General features: G+C 41.1%; 2 protein-coding genes across 2 annotated transcripts; both read right to left on the bottom strand.

The window, feature by feature from the left end:
• Positions 1–597: 597 nt before the first annotated feature.
• On the bottom strand, positions 598–11,125 carry bmerb1 (bMERB domain containing 1; the record flags this gene model as incomplete). Its single annotated transcript, XM_083905773.1, has 6 exons — positions 11,016–11,125; positions 5,601–5,721; positions 3,512–3,585; positions 1,374–1,488; positions 805–887; positions 598–716 (listed from the first exon to the last, which is right to left on the bottom strand). Exons 1-6 carry the CDS (start codon positions 11,101–11,103, stop codon positions 598–600), a joined length of 600 nt encoding a protein of 199 aa, XP_083761899.1. The 5' UTR covers positions 11,104–11,125.
• A 2,691-nt stretch (positions 11,126–13,816) lies between these two features.
• Positions 13,817–15,757, bottom strand: LOC310940650 (mpv17-like protein; the record flags this gene model as incomplete). The annotated part of the gene is made up of 4 exons (XM_083905639.1): positions 13,817–14,056; positions 14,199–14,228; positions 14,740–14,810; positions 15,466–15,757. The coding sequence occupies 4 exons, from the start codon at positions 15,755–15,757 to the stop codon at positions 13,817–13,819; spliced, it is 633 nt and encodes a 210-aa protein (XP_083761765.1).
• Between the last annotated feature and the right edge of the window lie 1,279 nt (positions 15,758–17,036).

Here is a 17,036-nt window from a genome sequence, read left to right as displayed (position 1 = left end):
TCTGGCAGCCATGTTGTTTTGTCTTAAACCACGTGGTCCCTTCCACCGGGCGAAGCGTGAGAAAAACTTACGTGAACGTAGTTTTTGTTGTGATTTAAAAGATCAGACGTGACGTGTTGGAGATGAGGATGCACATTTGTTTTGTTCCTGTCAGACAGAGACGCCCAGATGTTACACTACGATTTCTTTGGTGGATATTGTGCTTGTGATTCTCGGACATACGTGAACTCTTGTATTCGGTGTCTTCCTAATTATTATTATTATTATCCTTATAGTTGGGGATGATGAACCAGTTTCCAAATGTCGTGTTTGCTCTTTGTACCATAAACTGCTTTAATTACAAACCTGACTCCTCCTGAGCAAGGTTGTTATAGTTAAACGAAAATTAACAAAAACTAAAATTGGAAAAAAACACTAGTAAAAAGTTAAGTTTTAAAACGAACGACTCATTTTAAAAACAAAAAGTCAAAACTGAGTAAAAACTAAACCTAAAGAAAAATCCAAAACTATGATCTGAGCTAAACTGGGGGTTCTCTGAGTGACAGGAAGTGATGTATGTCAAGTGATGTGATGTGATGCACTCGTGGTTGTCCCCGGTTACATGACGACACACTGCGTGGCGCCGCAGCAGTCCTTAATGATGGCCACTCCTGACTTGGTGATGGACGGCTTGTTGGGCGGCGGCTCCAGGATCTGTCTCTTGGGCTTTGGAGGATCTTTTGGAGGAAAGTTATCACAAGATATCACATAATGAGACACTTTGAACGTTTGTTTGTGTGTTTGTTTGTTAAATCTCCTGCTCACTTTGTGCAGCTTTGAGCTTCATCTCCAGAGGCAGCAGCTTCAGCGTGAGAAACTCGGCCATCTCCTTGTCCTCCTCTCGCTCCCTGAGGTAAACAAACCATGACACCTTTGTCAATAAATCACTTCATATATATGTATATCTATATGTATGTGTATGTGCATATATATATATACATATATATATATGTATGTGTGTACATATATATATATATATATACACAAACATACATATATATTTACATACATATATGTGTCTATATGTATATGTGTGTGTGTATATATATGTGTGTATGTGTGAATATGTGCATATATATATATACACACATATACGTGTATATACGTATATATCTACATTAAAAACTATATAGTGACTTAGAGGGACGTAAAAATAACATTGATTGATTGTACTCAATTATTGATTATTTCCATCACTTGATATCCTGAATCTTATCCTCATGTCACACACACACACACTGTCCCTGGTCTTAATTCATGTCCACATTCCCCCCCCACACACACACACACACAGATTTAATCTAATAATTCTCCTTCCTGTCGTGTCGTCCCACCTTAATCTCTCCACCTCTGCGTCGTCCACCAGGAAATCTCTCTTCTGCACCAGTTTGTGGATCTTCAGGATCAGCTCCTCTTCTCGCTGCTTGTTCTTCTTTGTCTTTTCTTTCTCTGGCGGGAAACAAAATCATGAAATGAGTCGGTTACTAATTATTCACTTTAAGAGAGTTTTGTTTTGTTTGTTTATTCATTTAATTTGACCAATTTTGAGTTTCAATTGCTGTTATTCAATGGTTATATTTGATCAGTCAATATTTTACTTGTGTAAACCATGAATTCAGGCTCTATTATAGTAATATTATAGCTAATTATTCAGTTTTAATGATTTCTTTGTTAAATGGAGCAACAGAAATACTGAAAATATCACATTTAAGAAGTTGTGATTTAATTATCAAAAGAATATAATTTAGTAACAGATTCTCAATCATAATAAAGTCTGCGACGGTCCGTTGAGAAACAGACGGCCGGTTGAGTCAAGCCACAAACAGACGCTTCGTTGTTCCCACTCATGTGTAATTTATAAGAAAATAAGACGCTGACTTATTCATGCACAGAACGCCAGAAAAAGCTCTTCGTCTTTGGCTCGTTATTTAGAGAAGACGTTTTAAATTCGCGCAAACGGAGCGTCCACTCTGCCTCCTGCAGCCTTCACGCTCCACAGCGCAGTCAGACACGGATGTAAAAAGATATAAAAAGACCAAACACACACACACACAGTCACAGAAACAGCTTGTGACTGCAAACATCAGCTCTTTTCACTCGTCTGGATGTAAAATGGAGCTCCAGTGTGAATCCCCTCAGGGGGAGAAAGACATATGGACACACATTGTACTGAGTGTGAAGTAATGGGATGCCAGAACCTCCAGTGATGGGAATGTCAACCAGGGGTTGTTTGTGTTGCTCAGTGTGTGAGAATAACACATTACACATTTAAACGTGATGGCTTTGTGTTATTCCTGTTATTCCAGCAACTTAAAACTTAATTATAAAACATATTTATTTATTCTTATTTATTTCCTTTCACAGCCCACCTGCAGTCCTGACACGACCCACGTTTTTGGAATTGCTGATCTAGAGAAACCGGATATTCATCTATCGTCTCCACGAGAGGTATTTACTGCTATTTTATTTTAGTTTTTTAGTTTTATTTCCACGCAATGAGTCAGTATCATAGATTGCATATAAAAAAAACAACATAGACCTCTGATACTATACAGTATGTCACATATACACAACCGTTTAAAGTCACACTTTTATTCATCAATGGAGTTGCAAAATGAGTCAGAGGATCATAATGTGAGCAGTTTATTTCCTGTGTGCGTGCGTGTGTGTGTTTGTTCTTGTCTTTCTATGTGGACCACCCCCTGGAAAACCACCTTTATTGTGGGGACATTTTTTTCTTATGGGGACATTATGCCCGGTCCTGAACGTGGTCCCCACAATGTGCTACAAACGTATGTGTGTGCGCTCTCGTCTTTCTATGCTTGTGTGGACCACGCCCTGGCAAAACATCTTATTTATGGGGACATTTTTCATTGTGGGGACATTATGCCCGGTCTCAAACGTGGTCCCCACAATGTGCTACAAACGTATGTGTGTGTGTGTGTGTGTGTCTGTGTGTTCTCATCTTTCTATGCTGCTGGGGACCACACCCTGGCAAAACGCCTTTTTGTGGGGACATTATGCGTGGTCCCCACAATGTGCTACAAACATGTAGGTGTGTGTGTGTGCTCTCGTCTTTCTATACATGTGTGGACCACCCCCTTGGCAAAACACCTTTTTGTGTGGACTTATTTCCTTGTGGGGACATTATGCCCGGTCCCGACCGTGGTCCCCACAATGTGATAAAGACGTGCGTGTGTGTATGCTCTCGTCTTTCTATGCTTGTGTGGACCACATTCTGGCAAACACCTTTTTTGTGGGGACATTATGCCCGGTCCCGAATGTGGTCCGTGGTATAGACATATACCATGGTATAGTGTGTGTGTCCCCACAATATACACCTTCTGGCAAAACACCTTTTTTGTAGGGACATTTTTCCTTGTGGGGACATTATGACGTGTCCCGGATGTGGGTCCCCACAATGTGAAAAAGACATGTAGATGTGTGTGTGTGTGTGTGTGTGTGTGTGTACCTGGTACAGCGACAATCTGCCTCAGATCCTGCTTTAAACTCATGATGTCTTTGCAGAGCTGGATGTCATCCATCCTGAAGAAGTGACAGAGACATAGAGTAAAACCACTGGTTTCTATCAGATTAGATGAGCTGCTTCCACTTTAAAACTGAAATGATGTCGTTAGAGTTTTTCAGTTGCATCACATAGAGGGGGAAAAAAAACAGATGGAACAGAAAACTCACTTATCAAAAACCATTTCTCGTCCAAAAAAAAAACAACCTGGCCTGTGACGTATGCAGTGTCATAAATCAGGAGAAGTCGATCTGCTCTGCTCTCTGACCTCCTGCAGCCCTGACACCTCCCTCTCTCCGTCTCTGCAGAGCAGTGACAGCCACCACAGCTTTAATTCTCCCTGTGACGGATCACGTCCATGACTCATCCACAGCCTCCCTCCCTCCCTCCCTCCACCTCCTCCTCCCCTCGTGCTGCCTTGCGTTTCACAGTCTCCGTGCTATATCTGTGGATTCCAGCAGCTTCTGCACTCTGACTCTCCATCTGCTCGTCAACGCGCGCGTTTTCATGCTCGTCTTGAGTCACGCAGAGCGCAGATGAAGCCATTTCAGTGGGCGTGCGAGCCGACGACGACGACGTTATAAACAGAGAGTCGCACAAGTCTCGTCCCACACAGCAACTGTCACAGTGCAGATGTGAGGAGGGGAATGAAGCCATGAAACACACACTGTTCATTTTTGATATTGTGGTGAGTCATTTATAAGAGCAATGACATATAAATATCCTGATACACTACCGTTCAAAAGTTTGGGCTCACTTAGAAATGTCCTTATTTTTGAAGGAAAAGCACTTTTTTCCCATATTATAGCCTATTTCTCCCAGTTAACCTAGTTGTCTGGTGTCCTAATGTTTTGGTCAAAATACCATAAGCATGAAGCACCATAGCAGTTCAATCAGCCTGTCAAAACAGCCCTGTTCAGAAAGCTCTGTTTAGTAGTATCTCTTTAGGTCCACCTTAAAGGTCCACCTTAAAAAAAAGTAAAATGAAACTTTAAGGGACAGTAAATGACATCAGCCACAGAGGCTACTGGGAGCTAACAGGAGTTAGCATTTGCAAATGTGATCATTTAGCAGCTCTAGCAGGCACATTGTCGTCATATATAACATGTATCCACTGGACAGATGAATCCTCTGAGGCTGGAAGTTTGTGTAGAACTCTGTGCTGCACCGTGGAGCCAAGAATATAACTTTTCGCTGACTTTTTTCGCGGTTTTCAGATGCCGTTGCCTTCGCCTTTCCAGGAGTTCCAGGAACTTAGCCCAATGAGCGCGGAAGTCAACATCGCGTGTTTTATCTCCCGCACTTAGACAGAGGAGGACCACAAAAACATGAGTGAGTCATCTTTTTTTCACACTCCAGAGTCCCAAATATAAGGATTTAAATGATTAAAAAGTTGATTTTGCATAATATGGGCACATTAAATGAATCAGAAATACACTCTGTACATTGTTAATGTGGTAAACGACTATTCTAGCTGCAAACGTCTGGTTTTTAATGGACTATGTACATATGTGTATAGAGGCCCAGTTGCCCATAATTATCATTTTTAAATGGAAATCTAAGCTGCGCAGGAGTGAAAAAAAATGAAAAGAAAAACAGCTGTCGATTCAATAGATAATACATTATAAAAACTAAGCTGCAGGCCATACAACATCTCCCCGAGGGCCGTGATTGGCCCGCAGGCCGTAGATTTAAGGCAGCTGTGATGTTTCAGTGGTTTCTGGGATCAGACTGAGGAGATAAAAACCTTGAAGCTATTATTGATAAGGAGACAAATGACCCGTCGACAAGCTCCGGTGGACGGATTGGACTGAACTGTCAGAACTGTCCACTCCACGTCACAAAGAGACAAAACACTCGTGCGCCTTCACAGTGCGTCATCACAGAGTCATGGCAACAGGGTTGGGACTTCATTATCTGCTCAAGGATGATGATGGCGGCAGGCAGCAGGGATTGCTGTGACACCGCTGTGTGTGTGTGTCAAACGTCACATTGCGTTACACAAACGCACACATAAAAAAAAAAAAAGACTCACATGAAGCGCAGCTCCGACTCCCGGCGCACCAGGACCTCCCTCAGGCGCTGGATGCGGGTCATCTCCACTTCGATCTCCTCTGGAGACATGGTGCTCTCTGCCATGGACACATCTGAGTGACCTGACACACACACACACACACACACACACACACACACACACACACACACACACACACACAGACGGCAGTAATTAATAAGGAGGAATTAAAGAGTCAGGAGGGGAAACGGGAGGCTTTAAACTCACATCTAAACTCTTATTTTAATGAGACCACAAGGACAGCTCTGCTCTGAACTCTGCTCAAACATCTAAAGCTTAGTCAGTGGTTTATAACGGACAACTCCAACTATTATACGCAAGCGATCAGAGGAGAACAAGTTTATAGTTGAGGTCCTTCTGGGTCTCTCAGATCACAATCAAATTACTGTTGGACTCTCTTGTATTTTCTTGTTTTTCTGCTTTTTACAGACCTAAAATTGACAAATATGTCTTGTTTTGGGGGATATTGCCTGAAAAAACACTATATAAAAATGTATAATTGTGCTTGTGAATTTTTCTTTAACATTATACACGTGGGCCAAAAACATTTTTTCCAAGAAATTGTCAAATTTTGGACCAACATTTTTTTTTTCAAAAAAATTGGCAAATCTGGGACGACATAATATAGTAGAAGGTTTTTGTCAAATTTGGGGCCAAATTTTATTGTTTTCAAAAAAATGGTCACACTTTGGACGACATACTATAGTATGACTTTTTTTTGTCAAATTAAATGTCAAATTTTAGACAACATAGTATAGTATGATGTTTTTGTTCAATTCTGGGCCACAAGTTTTTTTCAGGCATTTGTTTCTTTGTCTTCTTATTCATAACTATATATTATATTATATATTATTTTATATTATATTAAGCATAACTTTATTAGGTCACAACACAAGACCACACGGGCATTGTAAAACCTGGGAAACGAGCAATTTAATGTTGCACTCTCTTGTATTTTCTAGACCTAAAATAGACAAATATTTGAGGTTATTTCCTGAAAAACACTATATACAAATATAGTAATGTATAGCAGCTTGTGTTCTTTAAGAGCTGAAACTGTAAAAGAACGACTGAGCTCTATTTAAGTTGTGTTTTCGAAAAATAAGAGCTTCCTCTTACAATTACATAAGACTTCTAATTTATTCAGGCCATTTTTTTTAATTCTGGCACTTATAATATTTGAAAATGTCCACTTTTTGGCTGTGCCTGTCGCCTCTGATGTGTTGGTTTGACAGCAGCCGAGCACACAGTGTTCAGACAGAAAGCAGCGTGTACTGTATGTGATTTTTGAAGATTCTGGTCACAGCTGCATCACGGGAACACAGGCTTCAATCAGCGATGGTGAGAAAATAGTTGTTGTTTTTCTTCCTGAAATATAATGTATTAAGAAAGTGGAGTGTGTTTTCTTGCTGATGTGGATCAGTGGTTTCCACCTGAGCTGGACCACAGACCTCAAAACTCTCAGACACCACGGTCTGATCGATGCTCTGACCACTGCTAATGCTGCCGCATCAGAACTGACCCCGGACCAGCATCTCACACTGTATAGTGAACATTATGCACAGTTTAACATTAAATTAGTCAGAATAAGGGTCAATTAATTTTTTGTTTTTTGTTTTTTTTATAATCCACTTCCACTGAAAATGTTTAATCCTGAGAACACAGAGCTTTTAGGCTGCTTTAAACGTATATACAGAGACTATAAGACAAAAGAAATTGGAAAAACGTCACAAAAATAGAAAAAGGGTCTATTTTGTGACTTCTGCACAATTATCACTACTAAATATGTGATAATTTGTCTCAACAACACATAAGAAGGCAATTTTGTAAAGCCTGAAGACTTATAAACATACAGGATCCCCCAGGATGTCCATATAAGGATTTGTGTATTATTCCCACTGCATTTTTTATCGATTTCATGTTTTATTTTGTCATCAGAACTGTTGCCGCTTTTCCACTACATGGTCCTGGCATGACTCGCCTCAGCGCTACAGGGTTTGGTTGGTTTTCCATTACAATACAGTACCGCCTCAACGTGGGCGGGGCCATCACAACAGTGATTTAGTTTTATATACGCGACACAAACACACAAAACTAGTTTTTTTCAGTGTAACTGAATCATTAGAATCAGTTCGTTTAAAAAGATTTGGCCATAACTTCCTGTATGCATGTCGCTAATATTGAGATTTTAAGACATTTCCTTTGCTAAATGTTGGCGATTAACGCACGTTTTCAGGATATTTAAGTCTTTTTAACTGATCTACAGTTCGTCACGTATAGTATCGGCTCAGCTTCCAGGTTCTATCACTAATGGAAAAGCAAAAAAAACATGCCGTGCAGAGGCCAGTCGAGTTGGGACCGACGCTAAATATTGAGATTAGAGACATTTTGCTGCTAAATGTTGGAGATTAACGCACGTTTTTAAGGTTTTCAAGTCTTTTTTTTTAACTGATCTACAGTCCGGCATTTGATTCTTGTCGGACGTCCCGCTCGTGACTCTTCCGGTGACGACACCCTCCCACTGACCAATCAGCAGTCTGACGATGCCACGTTTTAGTATCGGCTCAGTTCGCTTGGAACCTCGTCAGAGCAGGTACTAAAAAAAGTAGCAGGTACTGTCGCTAATGCAAAGGTGGGGCGAGTCGTGCAGGGACCGTGTTGTGGAAAAGCACCAAAAAAACCCTCTAATTTCTTGCATCTTCCACACCTGTGCTGATCATTTGCCCCGCCCTAATTAGCCACACCTGTGTCCTGTTAACCCTCCTTCTCTTGTGTATTTAAGCAGTATTTTTTGTTTTGTTTTTCTTCCTTTTAATAGTTGCTAGTGTGCGACCCGGTTTTGTCCTTAAGGATTCAGCCCTTTGCCTGAGGGTTTATTGGTCTCCTTTTCCATGTAAGTATTAAACCAACCTTTGAATTCACGAAAAATAATGTGCAGTTTGCAGAATATGTCGGAAAAATCTTAATTCATGAGTTAGAATGAGGTCATGTAGAATAAGGTGTTAATACGTGCTTAATATTTACTAATAAAGGGCTAGTATGCGACTGTGTCATATGTGTTACCTGACGTTGTGTGTTCTAGTCGTCTTTTGATCCTTAAACAAGAATCAGACCCATAGCGATTGTCGTATACGCTCCTTTGTACAAAACGCCGAGTGCACAAGCCTAAAAAAAGCTCAGCGTAAACAAACTATTTAAATCTATATAACTCAAACGCACGTATACAAGTGCTCCTCAGCTCTTCATCCCACTGCTGCAGCACAAACTGCAGTCTGTGTTTGTGGTACTTTTGCTGAGCTGACTCACCACAGCAGACACAAGTCTGCACAGGAGGAAGGGGGGGGGGGGTGTTTCGAGCATCGCTAAAGTTGACGCGTTTTTCGGGCAGACACCGATTCAAACAGCAAACGCACTCTCCATCCTTTCTTATTTGACTTTGCACACACTCTTTAGACCAAGTCCAGTATTAAAACTGGCAACATGACAGCATCACACACACACACACACACACACACACACACACACACACACACACACACGTAGAAAAACAGCTTTGATGCTTGGGAGGGCGTGGGAGCGTGTGTTTGACGTCTAATGCTGTGCAAACACACACACACACACACACATTGATGATGATGATGATGCCTCTGAACTTCCCGCCTCCTCTTCAAAAAAAAAAAAAAAATACTGTAAGCAGGAAAAACAAAGTGCAAAGAAAACACATTTGAGGTTTTGCCATCTTTTTACCTCTTGTCTTGTTTTCTAGTTGTGGAACACACACACACACACACACACACACACACACACACACACACACACACACACACACACACACACACAGGGGAGAGGGAATGAAACGTGTGTCTAAAAATAACCTCTGCGTTCTATTCTGACTTCTGTACTTATGAAAGTCGGTTCAATTAATGCTCCTCGACTCGAGTGCAGAATATAAAATCCTTTAAACTGTCTCTCAAATATCAGGACTGAGTATTGATTGAAGCCGATGACCTGGATGTGAGCTCACTGAGGCTCTGCGTCAGCTCAAATTCTCAGTATTCCACGATGCTGTCACTCTCTACTCAAGTCGCTTTGCTTCTTTTAGACAATTGTACAAATAATTGTGTTTACAGCTTGTTGTGATGTCAACTAAAGGTGCGGTGTGTAAGATTTAGCGACATCTGATGGTGAGACGGAGGATTCCTGAAGCCAAATAATCCTTAGTTATGTTACTTACTCCTTATATTTGAAAGGGGCCCCTCTGTCAAATAACACTGGTTATTATGGGATGTCTTTATAAGGGTTCGACGCTGTGTTATCGAAGGTTAAAGGTGCCATATGTAAGAATGTGGCCAAAAAAACGGTCACTACATTCAAATTCAAAATGCCGAGGTCTTTTAGGTTTGGTTTTCTGACGTAAACTGGCAACCCATGGTTGCTTGGCAGCTGAGACTCTACTGACTGCAATGATTGGTAGACGGCGGTAGGTGGCGCCACATGCCAAAACATGATTTCTGTCAGTTGACAGAAATGACAGTCTGACAGTCTGCAAAATATTTTTTTTTAATGCAAATATTTTGTCTGTACTGTTGTTGTTGGAGAGTTCAGTTTGTTATATGAACATTATTCCTGAGTCTCTGTGACATATTAGGAGGATTTTATGGCCAGTTGCTTTAGATTTATTACATAATGCACCTTTAAGTTATATGATGTCTGTCTCGGGCCAATCAATCTTATTATTAGGTCATTGGTTGACATAAAATTCAAGGACTTTTCAAGCACAGATTCCCTCACATTCAAGGACGGGAAATGTGCCGACACGGCACAAGTTTTGCGCCCGCTGGCTCATAATTCCTCCCAGATCATACGTACGGGTAGAATTTCAGCCAGTAAACCGTACTAAATGTTACGTACTGGTGCTTTAAAGCCTTTTTAATCCAACTGAAGAAACATGTGCATGTTAGTTTGTTTACTCTCTGTGTGGAAACAACAACAACAAAAAACCCTTTATCTGTTGTGTGTTGATTATCTGTGTCTGAATATAGTCTGAATGAGTCTCCTCCTCGTGCCTCTGCGTCAGGCAGCGGCGCAAATCTCAGCCAAAAAAAATACCGCACAAGTTTGGAAAAGGGCTGCGCTTTTTGCGCTTTTGGCTCCGTGTCCAGTCCACACTGTCTCGGGGTAAATAACGGGCCCTTTGCCTCCACTGATGCTGCTGATGATGATAACACCCCAAACCGTTCTGAGTCACGCGTTAACCGCTTCAGCGCCGCCGGTTTCCACAGGGTCAAACACATGCTTGACACCCCGAACACTTATCCCACATGATGTAAATATGTACACATCCATATAAATACGCGCTATGCTGCGCGCGCTCACCTTTGTCCGTGGTCCACGCCGTTTCCGACACGGCGCCGTAGCTCCGGAGCGCGCGCTCGCTGTCCGAAATGGATTTCTTCATTTCCATGTCGGTGAGAGATCAGAAAACGGGAGGAGGAAGAGAAGGAAGAGGAAGAAGAGGAGAGTCCTGCAGCTAAAAAATGCACACGGCTCCTCTCAGTGTGTGTGTGCGCGTGTGTGCGTGTTGTGCGTGCGCGCGCGCTACTCTATTTCACCCGGTGACAAGGCTCCAGCGACCCCGAGGCGTTGAGCATCTTTATTCAAGCTTTTATCCAAGTCAGACGTGTGGAGATGTGGAGAGGAGAGAGGATGCAGGACGCATGCGCACTGTGAGAGAGGACATTAAGGAGGGAGGAGACTCCCAGTGACGTCAGGGTGACGTTGGAGATGAAAGAAATGGATGCTTTTGTGCAGGCAACAAAAGTTTATAGTTTATGGGGTGAATCTCTGCTGAGGTCAAAGGTCAAGTCAAAATGGCAGACACTTCATTAAAGTGGAATTATGCTGGATATTTTTATCCTAATTTAACAGCGTTGGGGTCATTGTGATGGTTAAATATTATTCTATTTAACCAGAAAAAAGACCTTCCCCCCACTGTCTGTTATGCTGGGCATATACACTGTACGATGTTTTCAACTGTACGACATATCGGACTCACGTATCCGGAACTAACCGGAAGAAGAAGAACCAGGAAGTGCAGAGACGTGCACTCACTGAGAATGTTACGACGGAGTAATGCACTGCGTTGGCAATTTGCGCCATTTTGTGCTTTTATTCTGCTTTTTTTTAACAGATATCATGAACAAAAACGTCACTTTTTTTCCCCCGTTGTTGCGATCATCGTAACTTCAAAGACGCTCCTTATCTCATGTACGCTACATGATGCACAAACGCACGATTAAGGCCCTTTTTACACGAAGATGCTCGCGGGTAAAAATGACAAAATATTTTATCGGAAGTGCCTTTCGTGCTCAGATCTCTACTCGGATCCGTTTACGTCGCCACTTTTGCGTCTTTTGTTCAGACCGTCGTCACTTTAACGTAGCCTAAGCCGATCGCAAAAATAGTCAAAAATCGTCTCAAAATTAGCCAAAAATCGCACAGTGTAAACCGGCCCTTTAGTGGAACACTAGCCTTGTAAGATTAGATGTGACTGCGTTAAAAACAGATGTCAATTAATGAACACACATAACAACACATGATATTTAAATGAATTGACCTTTAATTTACAATATCTACAGCAGATGAAAATAATCAGGCGGTCAATTAACGAGAAAGAGGAACTCTGATACGACAATAATATTAAAGTACTGTACAGTGATGTATTATTATTATACAGTGATAGTTTAGTTGCAGAAAAAACTACAATAAATGCAAGTGAAAAATGTACAAATTGTGAACGTTTGAATGTGAATGATCTACCTGAGAAGACGAGACTATAAGAGTTTATACACTGAGCTAAAATTGACCTCCATGTTTAAGCCCTTGGTGCTGCTAATGTCACACTTTCACACAGCAGTAAAACAATGTTTTTTTTATTAGCAGCAAACTGTTATTTTAAATAAAAAAAGTGAATGTATAGAAAGTCAGGAACCATGTTCCACGTTCAAGTAAACGAATGTCTCAAACAAACACAGCACAGTATTAAAATGTGAATAGATGTAAAACTGTGGGTTCATTATGGTCCTTATGCATACAAAAAAAAACAACCTAATAATAAACATATTTATGACGTAATACGTGTGATTATCGGTATTGAAGCGATGTGTATTTGGCACTTCCTGTACCGGAGTGGACAGCTGTCAGAGACGAGGCTCTGCAGCTGCTGCACAGAACAGTCAAAGCACTCCTGCTAAACAGAGACACATTTGTCTGTCCGTCACGTTTATTTGGCCCGTGTTGAATGAAAGTAAACATCTCATGGCTGTAGCAGTTAGCTGCCTCTCTGTGTAGTTGTTAACCACAGCTGTTTTCATTTAGTGGTAGAATCAGAGGACTCTAGAACATCAACTGTACACTCTTATATCTGAATATTTTATAGATCAAAAGTACTTCAAATTACGTGACATTGTATAGTCATAGATGTGAGGTCTACGACTTTTACTTTAAAGGTGCCATATGTAAGAATGTGGCCAAAAACAGTTACTACATTCAAGTTCAAAATACCGAGGTCTTTCAGGTTTCGTTTTCTGACGTAACTGGCAACCCGTGGTTGCTCGGCAGCTGAGACTCTACTGACTGCAATGATTGGTAGACTGTGGTAGGTGGCGCCACATGCCAAAACATGATTTGCAGTCTGCAAAATATTTTTTTTTAAATGCAAATATTTTGTCTGTACTGTTGTTGTTGGCGAGTTCAGTTTGTTATATGAACATTATTCCTGAGTCTCTGTGACATATTAGGAGGATTTTACGGCCAGTTGCTTTAGATTTATTACACAATGCACCTTTAAAGTGCCTTAGCTGCTGTAACATAGTCAATGTACCATGTTGTGGCTCTAATAAAGGACTATCTTGTCTAATCCCAGCCCTAATCTGGTGTCTCTGGGGAGGAAGACGAGGCGGGACAATGCTCTCCAGTATTTTTATCCTGGATTGCAGTACCCCTTTTAAACTCTAGTTGCATATGTCACATCATTATAATTTACATAAATACATTCCCAAACAACCACTTTTAATCTAATCCCAGTAGGATCTTAAACTCGACCCGTGCCACTGCTGGTGCATCATCGACCACCGACTTTTTTTTAGTTAGTCCCTACATTAAAATCAGTACAGTTTTCACTTCTGAGCAGATTTAGACGCTTCTGCTCCACCTTTCAGAGCCTCTACCTTGACCTCAGCGTCCTCCTCTGAGCGCTCGGGTTGTTTCTCCTTCGGGGAGAGGATCCAGGCCAGAGCGGCCGCGGCCGTGCCATCGCCGCTCTGCTGCGAGAAGCACAGGAAGATGGCCCAGACGAAGGCGCAGCAGCCGGTGAAAGTGGTCCGCACGTACAGAGGCACCAGGGCAAAGTTCAGGAACTGCGGGACACAGATAGAGATTGGGGCGTCAGTGCATGCCTTTCTCAGAACGCGTCATGTTTCGTCAGATTTTCCTCACAGCAGATAGCTCACCAAACGTCAAGAACGGTCATTTATTGACCGCGGGGATGTTAATGTTTACCTGCATGAATGGCCAGAACATCAGCCCCGTCTGCACAGAGAGCGAGAGACAAACAGAAAGACACCAGTTTTAAACTTTAAAAACCAAACTGTATAGAAACCCTCTTACAGAAAACCAACAAATTCACCCAATTTATAAGCACTAGCACTTTAAGGATCTGGTTGATTCGTGTACAGAGTTAGAAACTAACAACTCCCAGACGGTGTCCGAGGGGAGTCCCTGTAATCGAATTGGGATATTGTTTAAATTAGTCCCTATTAAGACAAAATATAACTTCATTTAAATAAGTTAATATATGGAAAAACTTCGACCAAGTTTCAGAGGTGGATTAAAGTACAAAAAACACAACACAGCTGCTGCTGTTCCCTGCACCGTGCAGCTCCAAGTGTCAGAGAAAGCAGAAGCGACACAAAGCTTTTGTTTAACTCGAGTCATTTTGCTGTTATATATTATATGGAACGTGTCACATGTTCATCACGGCTCAGTCGGTGGTACATTTTAGTGACAAGAGGTTGAAGATAATAATGCTGCTGCTGCTCACCTTGTATGTATTGAGGAATTTTGCTCTCCAGTCTTCAAAGATGTCCTCCTTGCCCTCCAGGAGACTGACACCTGGGTGACATGAAGGAATTATAATATTAAGTGGAAGTATTATGTGTGTGTGTGGGGGGGGATGTGTGTATATATATATATATATATATTTGTGTGTGTGTGTGTATATATCTACATGTAAATATAGATATCTCTCTAAGTTAATATATGGAAAAACTTAGACCAAGTTTCAGAGGTGGATTAAAGTACAAATAACACAACACAGCTTCTGCTGTTCCCTGCACCGTGCAGCTCCAAGTGTCCTGGATACAGTCTGATCAAAAGAACGCAACCTCATAAGAAGAATATATGTAACGTGTATATATATATGTATACACATATATGTATACATATATATATACATATATATGTATATGTATATGTATATGTATATATATATATGTATATGTATACAGACTTTATTAGGTACACACCCTGCCTGTAACTTTTTATAAAAAACGTGTCTTTCATGTGACCTCTGTTGGTCAAGGTTTGTTGGTTTGTGGTCACACAATGAACAACAGCTGATAGTTACACCACGTGACCGGGGTCGCGCGAGGGCACACGAGGGGTCACGTTACAAATTGACAGATATGTGATATGTGTAAGAGCTGAGTTAACCGTTTACTGTCCACACACACACACACGGTGTCCACACACACACACACACACTGACCTGTGTAGAAAACACTGGTGGCCAGCGGCGCTGCAGTGGTCTGGTCCAGCAGCAGCTTCCTCATCACCATCGCGGCGGAGTTGCCCGGGAACTTCCGCTCGAGCAGGCGCATCCAGAAGAAATTGAAGTTGCCATGGAAACTGAACGCGACCACGGCCACGTTCCTGGTGTGCGTCCAGTCCACGGTGTCCCTGCGCGAGACCCACTGGTGCACAAAGTCCCCGCCGGCGAACAGACATCCGTACATGGTGACGTTGGTGAACCACGGGAACCGACGAAACGCCTTTTGCATGGTTGTTGTTTTTTTTACAGATGATTAAAAACGCAAAAATAACCAGTTAGTGACTAATGCTTGTGTTGTAGCGTCCAAATAAATAAATAAATGGGCGTTTTTTTCATCTAAATAAACCGCGATTATTCTACCTGATGATAATAATAATAATGAAAGTCTAACGTAAGACACATTTGACGCTTACATGTCGAGTGTAACCAGACATCAGCGACACAACACTGTGTGACAGCTACCGGCTCCGTCCAGCGTAAAATCACTACGCCCAGTGTTTTTACGTACGCACAAAAACTCAAATGAAAGGCGGAGCAACGCCGACAACAACCGTGGATCTATTATAACAACTGAGATTCGTACATTGATTGATTTATTTGTGATATTAAAGCTCCAGTCTGTATCTTATCTCCTTTCTTTTTTAGTTTCGATATCTCACTGCTTCGCTTATGTTTCAGAGAACCAGGGTCAGTTTAATTTCAAAATAAAAGTGATGGGTGTTGACTTTTCAAAATAAGAGCCCCCTTGAAATAGAATAAAAAGGAAACTACTACAAAAAAAATCCTCTCTACACACTCCCCACTTATGTAGTAACACATACGTATTTTAATTTCTAATATTATTTTTTATTTTGGCCCATTTTTATTTAAATAATACACATTTTATTCAGCGATAATTCATCTGGGACACAGTGTGTGTAAAATAAATAAACATAATGATATATAAATAATAATATATATATATATATATTTTTTTTACACAAAAGGCAGATTGAAGATGCTGCTCAGAGACATAAAAAACAATAAACAAAACAGGAAAACAGAAACAAGACAGCATACAAAGAGATTAGATTAGGATTAGGTAAATAAATCAGACAATTTTCTTTAATTTCTCATCAAACTTCATGGGGAGAAAAAAAAAATTAGAGAGCTGTTTTTGAACAATGTTTAAAACAGTGTTACAGTGTCACTCTCCTTTTATTCTGCTGTGGCTGTGGCGCCCCCTGCTGGTGACACTGGAACACTAACACTGTGTCACAGTAGCAATGAAACAAAAACACTGGTGAAGTGTTGAAAATCAAAACGACCGTAGATTAAAGTATGCTGAATACTTGACTTCAGATTTACAGTTACATTAAAGGGCCAGTGCGTGACATTTAGGAGCTAAATCAATAAAGTTATGCTGTATTTTTTTACACGTAACAGTCATATTTTTGTACTTTCTTTCAAAAAAATGAAAGCAACACAAAACAAAGTTAGCTCGGCTTAATCCCTTATCCTCGTTTCAT

This window comes from Microchirus variegatus (assembly GCF_963457635.1).
Source record: "Microchirus variegatus genome assembly, chromosome: 19".
Lineage (NCBI taxonomy): Eukaryota > Metazoa > Chordata > Actinopteri > Pleuronectiformes > Soleidae > Microchirus > Microchirus variegatus.
Note: the sequence above shows the minus strand (reverse complement) of the source record. Positions and strands in the feature narration are given on the sequence as shown.